This window comes from Eretmochelys imbricata, chromosome 3 (assembly GCF_965152235.1).
Source record: "Eretmochelys imbricata isolate rEreImb1 chromosome 3, rEreImb1.hap1, whole genome shotgun sequence".
NCBI classification, from domain to species: Eukaryota; Metazoa; Chordata; order Testudines; family Cheloniidae; genus Eretmochelys; species Eretmochelys imbricata.
In genome coordinates, this window is record NC_135574.1 from 150,906,599 (window position 1) to 150,918,796 (window position 12,198).

Below are 12,198 nucleotides of genomic sequence, written 5' to 3' on the forward strand. Positions count from 1 at the left end.
TTTATACAGGGCGGCTGGGTGTTACTTCAGAACTGTCACCTAGGCTTGGATTTCATGGATGAACTACTGGAAACAGTTATTACTGCTGAGATTCTTGATGAGACCTTTCGAGTTTGGATAACCACTGAGCCACATGACAAGTTCCCAATTACACTGCTACAGGTTTGTTCAATACTTAGTTAGACCTAATATCATTAAGTGAATTTATCTAAATTAGGTATATGAAAATGAAATAATTAGTCAAACAAAATTCGAAGCTAAAAATATGGCACTGGAATGGAAGTTATGTTGCAAAATCTGAAGCATTCTCAAAAGTCACATGTTAACATTTTGAAAATACTGTACATCCTAGGACTTTAAATTACTGGTTCCAATATACATTCATTTTGTGTAGTTTCTGATCAGCTGAACTCAGCTACACATGTCTTGATTCTATGACTCATAACTTTACAAGTTGCAACATTTTAGATAGACCCTTGTTTTATTTTAAGAAAGTAAATCTAATTGTTTCACCATTTTTACATGACAGATTTCTATAAAGTTCACAAATGAACCTCCCCAGGGTGTACGTGCAGGTTTGAAAAGAACGTTTTCAGGAATTAATCAAGACCTGCTAGATGTCAGCAATATGCCTATGTGGAAACCTCTGCTTTACACTGTAGCTTTCCTACATTCCACTGTCCAGGTATTTCATATAGGTTTTGCATTCAACTTCATGTTAAGTGGAGTCTTTTTCACTGGGGTTCCTGATAAAAAGTGGATATTTGTATCTTTATTGTAATATGAAAGTCTCTTATTTCATGTTCCATGTTCATCCATTTTGCAGGACTGGGGACTCCTTTTCAGATGTACCTTACTGATTTAGTCTCTTTTAAGATGCAGGCATATTTTATATTCTGAGAATTTAAAACCTTTTTTGCTTTTATTAATGTCAATAGACATTTTCCTCCATTGACTTCAGTGTGAGCAGGACTCGGCCCATGTTGTGTAATTTAAAGATATAGTAGTTGTGAGATTTATATTCTAACGTTTTTCACTTTCTGAGTATAGATCCTTTTATCCACAGATCTCAAAGAACTTTATAAACATGAATTAAACCTTAAGGTCTCTTTTGAAGGCTCATCTACACTTACAGTGCTGCAGCGGTGGAGCTGCTCTGGTGCAGCTGCACCTCTCTACCGTTTAGTGAAGACTGTGCCTACCTCCCATTGGTGTAGGTACTCCACCACCCTGATAGGCGGTAGCTTTGTTGAAGGGAGAAGCCCTCCCGTGGACATAGTGCTGTCTACACTGGGAGTTCTGTTGGTATAACTGCATCCTTTGGGGTGTGGATTTTCCACACCCCTGAATGACATAGTTATACCAATATAAGTTTGTAGTGTAGAACACAGCTAAGCTGCTGATATTCTTGCTGTGGCACATGGATGCAGTTTTTAAAGGTCCCACCCAGGGAGGCAGGTTTATGCACGTATTTGCTCCTCACTCCTCTTCCAGCTCATAGGAACGCTGAGTGAGCAAGCTATGCTGCATGCTGCCTCATGGAGATACTGTACCTGTAGTGCTGGAGTATCCCAGGCCTATTCAGCCAGTGGAGCGGGAACTTTTTGGTAATACTGTAGCTATTCATCCATCCAGATGAGGTATTTAAAGAGTGTCAGTCACCATATTTATATAGGCACTGGTCTGTGTTTAAACTCACTATCCCCTGATCCCACAACGGTTCCATAGATAAGTATACTGTACTCAGTAATTCAGGAAAGTTTACAAAGAACCAGTATACTCAATCTTAAACTATTATGGGTTAATACTGCCTTATTTCCTCATAGTAAATAATATCTGACTTAAGAAGAATAGAAGGAAAATTGTTTGCAACCCCAATTGTTCATTGAGGTTATTTGCGTATTTCACAGTTTCAGTGGTATCTAACTGTTCTTTCAGTCCTTAATTCAAATACCTGTCCTTGCAACCTAAAACACAGGGCAAATTCTGCTCTAAGTTACTCTGCATAAATCTGGAGTGACTCTAGTCAATGGACTCGTTCTAGATTTACTGAAAGTAGAATTGTAAACAACTATGGAAACCCTTTTTGTGAGCTTCAACACAAATGTTAATTAGATTAAAATGTGAACATTTTCTCCACAAAACTCCTTTAATTGTTAATATTAAAAATAAGTTTTCAAAAGTGAAACCTCTGAAAGTCACATATATACAATATCAGGATAAAAGAAAATGACTTCTTCTTGCCTGTCAGTTTTTTCAATAAATAGGATTATTTCAAATGAAAGTCTATCACCAAATTATGTGATTTCTAAGACATTCAGAAAAAGCATTAGTCGTTTTAAATAAATCATAACTCAGTAAACAAAAGCATAACTTAAACTTGACTGCTTAATTACGTAACTAGTTATGCTGAAAAATGCAGCTATATTTTTAAATAGATTGTCAAACCCCCACCCCCACAAGTTCAGTTTGGTGTTTTGACTTTTCTGGTGCACGTTTCCTCTTCTGCATCTTAAAACAGAAGGTATCCTGACAGACAGTATATCTCCACCTATTAGGAAGCAAGTAGGCAAAAAGAACTGTCAGACATTGCAAATAAGGATCAACCTTTCAATGTTCTTTCTCCTCAATATTTTGCTCTTTCACATGTAAGCATAGAGCAAGTATCTTAGTCCTCCAGTTTTAAGCCTCTCTTTTTCTGTTGCATCGCTTCTCTCCTCATTCATTACTCTCAGGCTAATGCCCCTAACCTGTGGAATTCAAAAGCAGTCCAGTGCTGCTGCGAGAGGCACCAAGATGAAGCTCCACCTTTCAGATCAGGCCACCAGACTTTCTACCTCCAGTGGTAGAACAAGTGGGTGATTCAGTTTTTCCCAACCATTTTGTTTTTAAATCTTTACTTGTATTCGTTTTTGTGCAGTTGTGGTTTATAATCTTCCTCCTCTTCCTCCCCTGGATCAGATAAATAGCAGCTTGGTGCTTTCAACCACCTGGATCTGCCACTGCAACATCTCCCAGGTAGAATCCCCTGCCCCCACTCAGGCATGGCAGAACTGTCCTGCAAACACCTGATTTAAAGCAGTGTTCCATAAGTGAGGCAGCAATTACAGGCTCTACAGAGGGTGAATTATATCCTGACTGTTGCCTGTGAGCTGACCTTTGCCCTGCCAGGGTATGGGGGTTTACATTCTGACCAGCATGTCAAGTCCTCACCCTGCCCTGAGGAAAAACCCTCACTCCAATACAGAAAAGCCCTATCAGCAGCTTCTGAGCTTTTGGGATGGAGTCTAAAGGATGAGGAGGAAGCTAAATCCCACAACAGACTTGGGTTGGAGGGACAGGCAGATCCTAAAAGGATCCAGAGACTCCATCCTCATCATCACAGATACTGGCGTGGATCCTCAGGTCCCTGGGGAAAGAAGCAAGGATCCTACACTTCTCCCCTTCCTCCCAGTATGAATCAGGGGATTTTCATGATACTGAAGGGTAAAGGCCTGCAAATCCCAGAGATGCCCGAAAAGGCTAAAGCAAGTGTGTCCATCGCAAGGCAGTGAAATTCAGGGGTTTGATCCCTTCTCCTTTACTGCCTCCATTCCCTGAGGCAGTATTAGCTGTGTCTATTCTCCAGAATCTCTCTCTCAGTGCTGTGTGTCATAGTTCCTGCCCCACCCCCAGCCCCCCACAATATGTCTGGGCATGCAAAGAAGCCCGTTCCTCCTGTGCAAGTCTGCTTCAGGCTGCAGGTTACTGGAAATTTGGCCTGTCTGGCTTTCAATTTGAGGACCCTCACTCTGCTAGGGAGAGAACTCAGTTTTGAGGCAGCAGCAGAATGAGAGTTGTGCCTTCTGATCATCAGCCATAAACCCTCTGCCAGGGAAAGGGGCTCAAACTCTAAAAGATGAGAAAGGGTCTCTGTCTCCACTCCTCCTGTATATCATAGGCTGGCTCCACATTAAAGCCTTAGGAGCACTTCACGCAGTCTGTGACCAAAACAGAGGCACATGATGATTTCACTCCCCATGAAGGAGCATCATCGTGGGATTACAGGGAGGTAAGTGAGAAATCCCTTTCCATGTTCAAAATAATCCTTATTTACTGAGTAAAGCCCTGAGTGGTACTAGATTGCTCTTACTGTACTTATTTGTGTGCTAACCAGCCTGTGGGAGTAGGCAGGCAAGCTTTCAGGCTCCTGGGGATATCTACGAAGATACTTCCACAATCAGGGTATGTGTACCAGTACCCCTCCTCTGAATGTGTAGTCCTCATGCCAGGATGAATAGTATATTACTTCATCCCCTGTAAACAGCCAGGGGAAGAAATACCACACACATATGAATAAAAAAAATTAAACCGACAAGACTTTTCCAGTACAGGATGTCAATGGCTTGCAAAGAATTCCCCATCAAGCGTTATCAGATACATGATTTCCTGTTGATGCTTCCTCTGAGGGCATCATAGACTCCAAGTGAGGGCACCTGATTAATCCAAATGTTAAACTAAAACAAAAGTTATAAATGTTGGGAGTGTAAGGTTCATGCAGCAGTAGCTCCACCAATGAAAGACATAGTCACACTTTCAGAAAGGGACTTTGTTCCAAAAGACAACATAGACCATAGGACTGATGACAAACTGCACAGCAGTTTTAAAGCCTCAACTTTAGCCTTTCAGATGAAAGTGTTTTGTTTCATATATTTAGTAAAGAAAACTTAATTTGTGGCAAACAAGTGCCTCATTGTCGAGAGAGGTATGATCCTTGCTTGTAGTGACATGTCTCATGTTCTGTCCTGGTCAAACCCTTAATGTGATTTGTGATGAGCAATGGATTCCAACTTGGTGGCTACAAGTAAGCCATGTTACACCTGTGAATAGACATCACTCATCTTAAATGTATATTTTGTCCTACTCACACTTGCAGGTGAGCAGCTATTGGGAGAAACATTAGAGAATTACTAGCTATGATTGCAGAGAGGCCTCAGCCCTCACTGTCAAAGCTAGCACAGCAATCCATTGGTTGCTACCAACACCCAGGGTATTCAAGAAGGGACTGTTACCCTGGCAGAGGGAAAAATCTGGAGCAGATGCTTCCAAAGAAACACCGGTATATTTTCCTCCAAACCAAAACAAATCCTCAGCATGATAAAGACAAAGAACATTTGTATAGAAGAGCACCCTATCGCTGTGTAAGAGTCTGCCTTCTGATCCACTCTTTGCACCAAGAAACTTAAGTGGCTGTTGATCATCACAGCAAAGCACTGGTTTCATGCTACAGATCTACACTCATGCATAGATAACATGCCAATCAGTACACTGTCCAGAGAAACAGACATCTTCATAAATGAACAGCTGCTGAAAAGGATTCATAGCCACTGGTTCTTCAAAATCAAGAGTTTTTGAGTTCAATATGAAGAATTATTCACCCAGATGCCAAAACAAACATGGATCTGGCTGTAATTTTACCATAATGATGAAGATTTGCAAAGATCAAAACCTTCATTGCATCAATCATTTCCTGAGAGGTCATCACTAGCCAATTATTTCCAGTGGCTAGGATTGCTGGTGCCATGCTTCAGCTTCATCTGCTCCAAGTGGATTTCTCAAAATGCACCTGCTGAAATTACTTTTGAGGACCTAGAACCATGAACTTGATGCAATGCAAAATTGTGCGTCATTCTTGGATAACATCCAATGCCTCTTTTTAGGTAGGTAAATTAAAAAAAATCCAACTTTGACTCTGGATCCTTGAAAAAACAACGAGGAGTCTACCCCTCTGAAATCTAGAACCTTGCATACTCACTGTGAAAGAAAGCTTCCCTGGTAGACAAATTTCCAGAATCTCATTGTACACATCCTTTCAGTTCATTTCAATACCTCTGTCAGAGTGTATCTTAAGGGAGCAGAGGGAGAAAGGAAAATCCGCAAATGTGGCCATTTGGGTTTGGACCAATGGTCCACTGAGTCCAGTATCCTGTCTATGACGGTAACTAGTACTATCTGCATCAGTGGAAAGTACAAGAAACCACATAGTGAGCAATTATGGTACTTGCAGAGGCATGAGTGTTTATAACCCTTCTGAAACCAGGGTGTAACCAGGGGTCAGAGCTTCTCATGGCAGTAGAAATAATTTCCTGGGTACAGAAGAATTTACAGCCTTTTTAAGACAACTCACCTAAAGGACACAGAAGAGAGTAAAAGGGAGAGTTTGTGATACTACTCTTAGTCCTTCACTGGCCCAGAAGGCCTTTAGTACTTGCTAGATAGCCAAGGACGCCACATTATCTGCAGAAAACACCAGACCTCTAGGAGCATGGACTCCTTCATCAGACCGGGAACACCTACAGTTAACAGCATGGATTCTCCACTAACCTCTGATACAGTTTGGTATCCAGACAGAACTCAACCAGGATATTCATTTACGGATATGGTCAAATTTACATTTCTGGTGTGAGCGGAAACAGAAAGGTCTTTGGGACAGAGAATGCCTCTTTGTGCTGTGCCCAGCACAATGGGGACCTGACCTCTAGATACTATTGTGATACAAATATTATAATAATCCCAAAGGTCTGGTAATCTCAGCTACACTAGAGTTTCTGCAGGAGGTTTGGCTGGAATCCTGTAACCAAGCACTGTAGAAACGTGGGTACCAACCATAGCAACATTTTGTAGTCAGGCAAATTGGATCCTCCATATGAGTGTCATGTGTTAAATTTAATCACATTGACCAATTAGAAAACCCTATGGCTGGCCTTTCTGGTTGCCGTGACTTCTGAACGGCAAGTTTTGGAATTAGTTCCTATGTCCGTACAACCATCAACACTGCCTTTGTCATGTGGAAAAGGTTATTCTTGTAGCTCCAGAAATCTTTCAGTTCAAGATAAGTTCCTCTTTCTGCAATTCCTAGGAAATAGTTCTCCCATCATTTCTTTCTAACCCTTGGAAGGTTGTGGCATAAATGGGCATTCCTAGAGCTCTAAAGATATATCTCAAGCATATGGAGTACATATGACAATTGTACGCTGTTCATCTCATTCCAAAATGGCAAGGTCTTAGGGCCTCAAGGTTGCTGCAGGCAAGATGTAAAAACTTGGCACCAGTTGGCATGCCAGGCACCTGGGAAACTATTCACAGAAGTCCTTAGAAGCACTAGGGGAAAAGTGTATGAGCCTCATCTGAGGAAGACTTGCAAAGTAAGTTTCCATTCCTCTGCAATGGTATCCTTTGGTAGGAAAATGCTCCTGGGTTGGTTCCCACATAGTCTCTTAGTTTATAAAGCTCTTGTTTTATATGGGAGAAACTTCCATTGCTGCATATTATTCTACTATAATAATTAAATTCTGTTTATACTTTCCCTCCCTACTTCTGGGATTCACTGCTCGCTACCTCCCCTGAGTAATGAATGAGGAGAGAAGCTGTGCAACAGAATTAGAAATTCCTTAGCTGGTTATTTTCTTTCTGTTAGCAGCCTCTCTTCAAATTCAGCCCACTGTGGTAGTCTTGTAAATAACATGACTATAAATTGAAATCTTTCTGTAAAGGGAGAAATTATCATAAGGGTAATTTAATACATTATATCAAGTTGTTTTAATGCTAATAATTGGTTGCTGGAGTGTTTCTATAGCTATGGAAGAACTCTTCTGGTGGCCTGAGCTGAAGAGCAGAGCGTAGTCCTGGGCCTCCTGCACAATATTGGGCCACCTTTGAATTCCACAGGTGGGGTGCATTAGTTCATGAGTAATGAATTCAGAGAGAAATTGCTAGCAGAACAGAAATGTCTTATTTCCCTTTAAGCTCTAAACTAAACTGTTAGAAGGAGAAACTGCTTACTGGGCTCTGTTTAGGCTCTACTCAAAACCAATACTCTTCTTAATCTGAAATCTTGTGATTTGTTACCCTGGAATTGTCCTCTCTCTTTGCTATCATTGCTGAAATTTTCTTCTCTGCCCCATCCTCATTCATTTACACTTTTTGGGAGTTGATGGTTTTGGAACCTGGAACTTTGCCTCTGAGGTTATGACATAATTTTCTATTCTAAACATCACTATAGTCACATTTAGAGGTGAATCTAAGTCCAAGGGAAGCAAGAATTAGTTTAAATTGGTGTAATTTATACCTTCATTCAGGGAATGCAAATCACTTTGCAGCGTATCTCAGCCCTGACCTCAGAGGGACCATCTCTAGGAGTGTGACAAAATCCATAATTTCCTATCTGAGATTGACAAAAATCAGCATTCTTGTTGACAATGTAGGCCATAATTTTTTGCTGGGTGAATATCTGTCCACTATAAACTAATCTGAGACTACCAGTTTGTTACTTAGGCTAACTTCTTTTGGTCACAAGTGATCTAAAGAGAAATTCGTATTAGTGACATGAAGGTGAAAGTCTGATGTATCTTAACAAATTGCCTTTTCAGTCTAATCCCCTAGGACTAGTTCTTTTATACTGACTACAATGGGAAGCAGGGCCGGCCTTAGGGAAAAGGGTGCCCTGGGCGAACTTGTATTTTGGCGCCATTTCTTTGAGTCCAGGTGCACGGAGGTTGGGTGGACGGGGGAAGCTCCCCCGGCAGTGACTCCTCCCCCTGCATCTGCAATGGGGGCAGGAAGCAGGGCGGGGGGTGGAGAGCTTCCTGCAGCCAGGGGAGGTTCCCCGAGGTGCAGCCCGTGCAGGGGAAGAGGAAGTCCTGTCCCCCCCAAGCCCAGCTGGGACTAGCAGCTATAGCCCAGTGCACAATAGGAGCCTCTGGCTGGGGTTCCCCCAGCCCTATCCCTCCCTGGCTCTGAGCCCAGCACTCGGGAGTTAAAGGGGCCTTGGGCTGGCTGTGTTTGGAGTCGGGGGGTTGATCACAGCACACACACCCCGACCACAGTTCCCTGGAAAGTCGCCCCTGTCACCCACCCTTAAGGCTGGCCCTGATGGGCAGCTCTTTTGTCCTTATTATTTTCTGGTCATTGAAGACATACTGCTCTCTGCTCGAATGCTATTTTACTGTAGTACTGAAAGCATAAATAGACTCTAGTAAATACAATGACTGATAATTATTTATTTTTTCACAGCTATTATGTGATGTCAGTTGAAAATTGAAAGCATGTGCAACTGCAATTGAATGAACATTTAGATGTTATTTTAATATTCTATACAGATATAGCTATTTTAGAATTTAGTCCTATGTATAGTTAACACTTACTCTCATGATGAACTTTTAAAATAAGGTTGTACTTTGAAAGTGACTCTGTAATAATGGTGGTATAAAGTTTATCAACATTAGCTTTTTTGACATGTTCATTGTCTTTCAACAGTTTTCATATCAAAGTTGTTTAGATTACATATAAAAAGATGGTGTTTCTAACCTGCAGAACAGCAGATTCACCCCGAGGATTGAATGTCAGGCCATTGTCTTTTTGGTTATATAACATCATCAGTGAGAGAGATTCCATAGCTGTAACTTAGTTAACAATAACAATGAGGAGTTCGGTGGCACCTTAAAGACTAATAGATTTATTTGGGCATAAGCTTTCATGGGTAAAAAACCCACTTCAGATGCATGGAGTGAAAATTACAGATGCAGGCATTATTATACTGACACATGAAGAGAAGGGAGTTACAGGGCCAATTCAATCAGGGTGGATGTAGTCCACTCCCAATAATTGATGAGAGGTGTCAATGCCACGAGAGGGAAAGTTGCTTCTGTAGTGAGCCAGCCACTCCCAGTCCCTATTCAAGCCCAAATTAATGGTGTTAAATTTGCAAGTGAACATTAGTTCTTCAGTTTCTTTTTGAAGTCTGTTTTTGAAGTTTTTTTGTTCTTTTAAATCTGTTATAGAATGTCCAGGGAAATTGAAGTGTTCTCCCCCTCTGGCTTTTGTATGTTACCATTCCTGATGTCCGATTTGTGTCCATTTATTCTTTTACGTAGAGACTGTCTGGTTTGGCCAATGCACATGGCAGAGGGGCATTGCTGGCACATGATGGCATATATCACATTAGTAAATGTGCAGGTGAATGAGTCCCTGACAGTATGGCTGATGTGGTTGGGTCCTCTGATGGTTAGTCAACAATGTTATGAATGTGTGTGCAAGCCATAAAAGAATTCAGCTGACTCTCCCATAGCTACTTTGGCTTTGCTGTGTAAATGGGATTAAAGTGAGATAAAAATGTATTTGTCGTGTGTAGCTAGCAATCAATACTAAGGCCTCCTTTTCACTCCACACTTGAATTTACAGGCAGACACATGAACCAGAAGAAAGAAAAGTCTCCTGCTACAGGGGGTCTGTGTTATTTAATGCACCCTGGAACTAGTTTCCATTATGCTTCAGTGAGAAGCAGATACTGATGTATAGTTCTTTTTAGGAGCGCCTACCTCTCCCTGTTCCCCCAAAATGTCTGGAAACCATCCCTGAAAAATCAGAGAAAAAATATGAAAACATTTACTGACAGCTCTGTCTTCCCTGATCAGCTACAAGAAACAGAAGTTCTTCTTTGAGTGATTGCACATGTACACTCCACTTCAGGTGTTTGCATGCCCAGTGTACCAGAATTGGAAATTTTTCCCTTAGCAGTACCTGTCAAGGTGGTGCCTCATGTTGCTGTGCAATGTGTAAACAGCCAGAACCGCCCCAACCCACTCAGTTCCTTCTTACCAGCCGTGGTCGGAGGTCAGAACATGGTAGCTTGCTTTTGCTACTGTTCTCCCTTTTGGTAACATTGTTCTTCTTGTATATAGTTTGGGACTTGTTCATAGCTTAGTGTAAGTTTCAATTTTGGTGGTTTGTTTTTCATAATTCAGTTCCCACTTGTTCTGGGTGCCAATGCCTGGTACCAGGGAATGCCTTGGTTTCCTAGCTTTAGCCTTGCACTGGCTGCAGGAAATCCATGCTGGTGAGTGACCTCATTCTCAGTGTCTAAAGTGCCTTGGCGAGGGTCATGTCCAAGACAGATGCCAAATCTGTAAGCCGTGGCCTAAAAAGGCTAGGGAGCTGAGGCTATGTCACCTTCTCCAGGAGGCTGCCCTGGGTCCACCATCATAGCTTTCCTGCTCGAGGCAGGCACTGTCCACTTCTGCTTTATACAGAAGTACCCCTCCAGGCATTGCCACTCTCTTTCCCTGGTACCAAAAAGAAATAGCAGGGTGCTTTGAAGGACTCATCCTCTAAGATATCAAGGTCCCTAGTACTGTCAACCAGTGAACAGTCTGGGAAGCAGGGTAGAGTATCTTCAGAGAAGAGCCATTCCTGGGTGCCACTGGATCTCAGGCAGGATCATCAATTCTAGCATGTGTGCCTCTTCGATTGAGACTGACTGCTGCTAGCAGATCAACCCATTCTGCAGTATCAACGTCTTTAATGCAACAACAGCAGCATACAGGGGACCTCTCAGTACCAATAACCCCAGAGGCATATGGGTGCCTCAGAGTATCAGCATCTCCAGCAGTAAAGGAGACATCTCACCTGGTACCAACAAACACTCAGTCTGCATCATATCTACATGCAGGTAGAGGCCAGCTTCTGGTACCATAGCCACCTTTGGATATCCCTGCACCGCCTTGCCCAGTGCCATCCAGAGGCAAACCCGCTGTGCTCCCCTTGATACTGTCATCTCTAGAGTCTCAACAGCAGTCTTCAGCACCAAACATGACCACACATACCACCCATCCCACACATCAGATGACTCAGGCTCATTTTCAGAATCAGAGATTGCTGATATCTGTCTCAGTCCCAAGATAGGAGGCATCGCTTTCCATTCTTGAGGAGTTTTCACCCTTGGTGTCCAGCAGAGGTTCCAGATTGGTTGAGGGACATGAAAGAGGCCTGTTCAAGGGATGCACAAATGTTCTTACAAATAGAAGAAAATCTTCTTCTAAGTACTGTGGCAGAGCTCTGACTTTATCCCCATGGGTCGCGCTTCTAGGTGGTTTATGCTAGCCTCAGTGGCTCACTGCAACCCTCCACGTAGCCCTTCTTTCTCTAGGTCCAGGGTTACAGTCTACTGAGCCCTTTTCATCATAAGCCAGCAAGGAGGTTGGTGAGAGAACTCCCACAGTGTCTGTTGTCCCTAGGGGCTTATTTCAGAACAGTTTAGCCTCCTGTCCTGACAGGGGCCTGTCTTCCCCTCCCAGGAAGTGTTTCTGTAGTGGCAGGTTCGGGGGGAACCCGGGCCCGCCTTCTACCCCAGGGACCTTAATGGTAGCAGCTGTTGGCAACCGA

At 42.5% G+C, this 12,198-nt stretch overlaps 1 protein-coding gene across 1 annotated transcript in view; it reads left to right on the top strand.

Moving 5' to 3' along the window:
• DNAH8 (dynein axonemal heavy chain 8) overlaps positions 1-12,198 on the top strand; it is a 591,778-nt gene that overhangs the window by 541,416 nt on the left and 38,164 nt on the right. The window contains exons 83-84 of the mRNA XM_077812184.1: positions 10-162; positions 530-685. Of these exons, the coding sequence (XP_077668310.1) occupies positions 10-162; positions 530-685 (309 nt within the window). The remainder of the gene's footprint in view (positions 1-9; positions 163-529; positions 686-12,198) is intronic.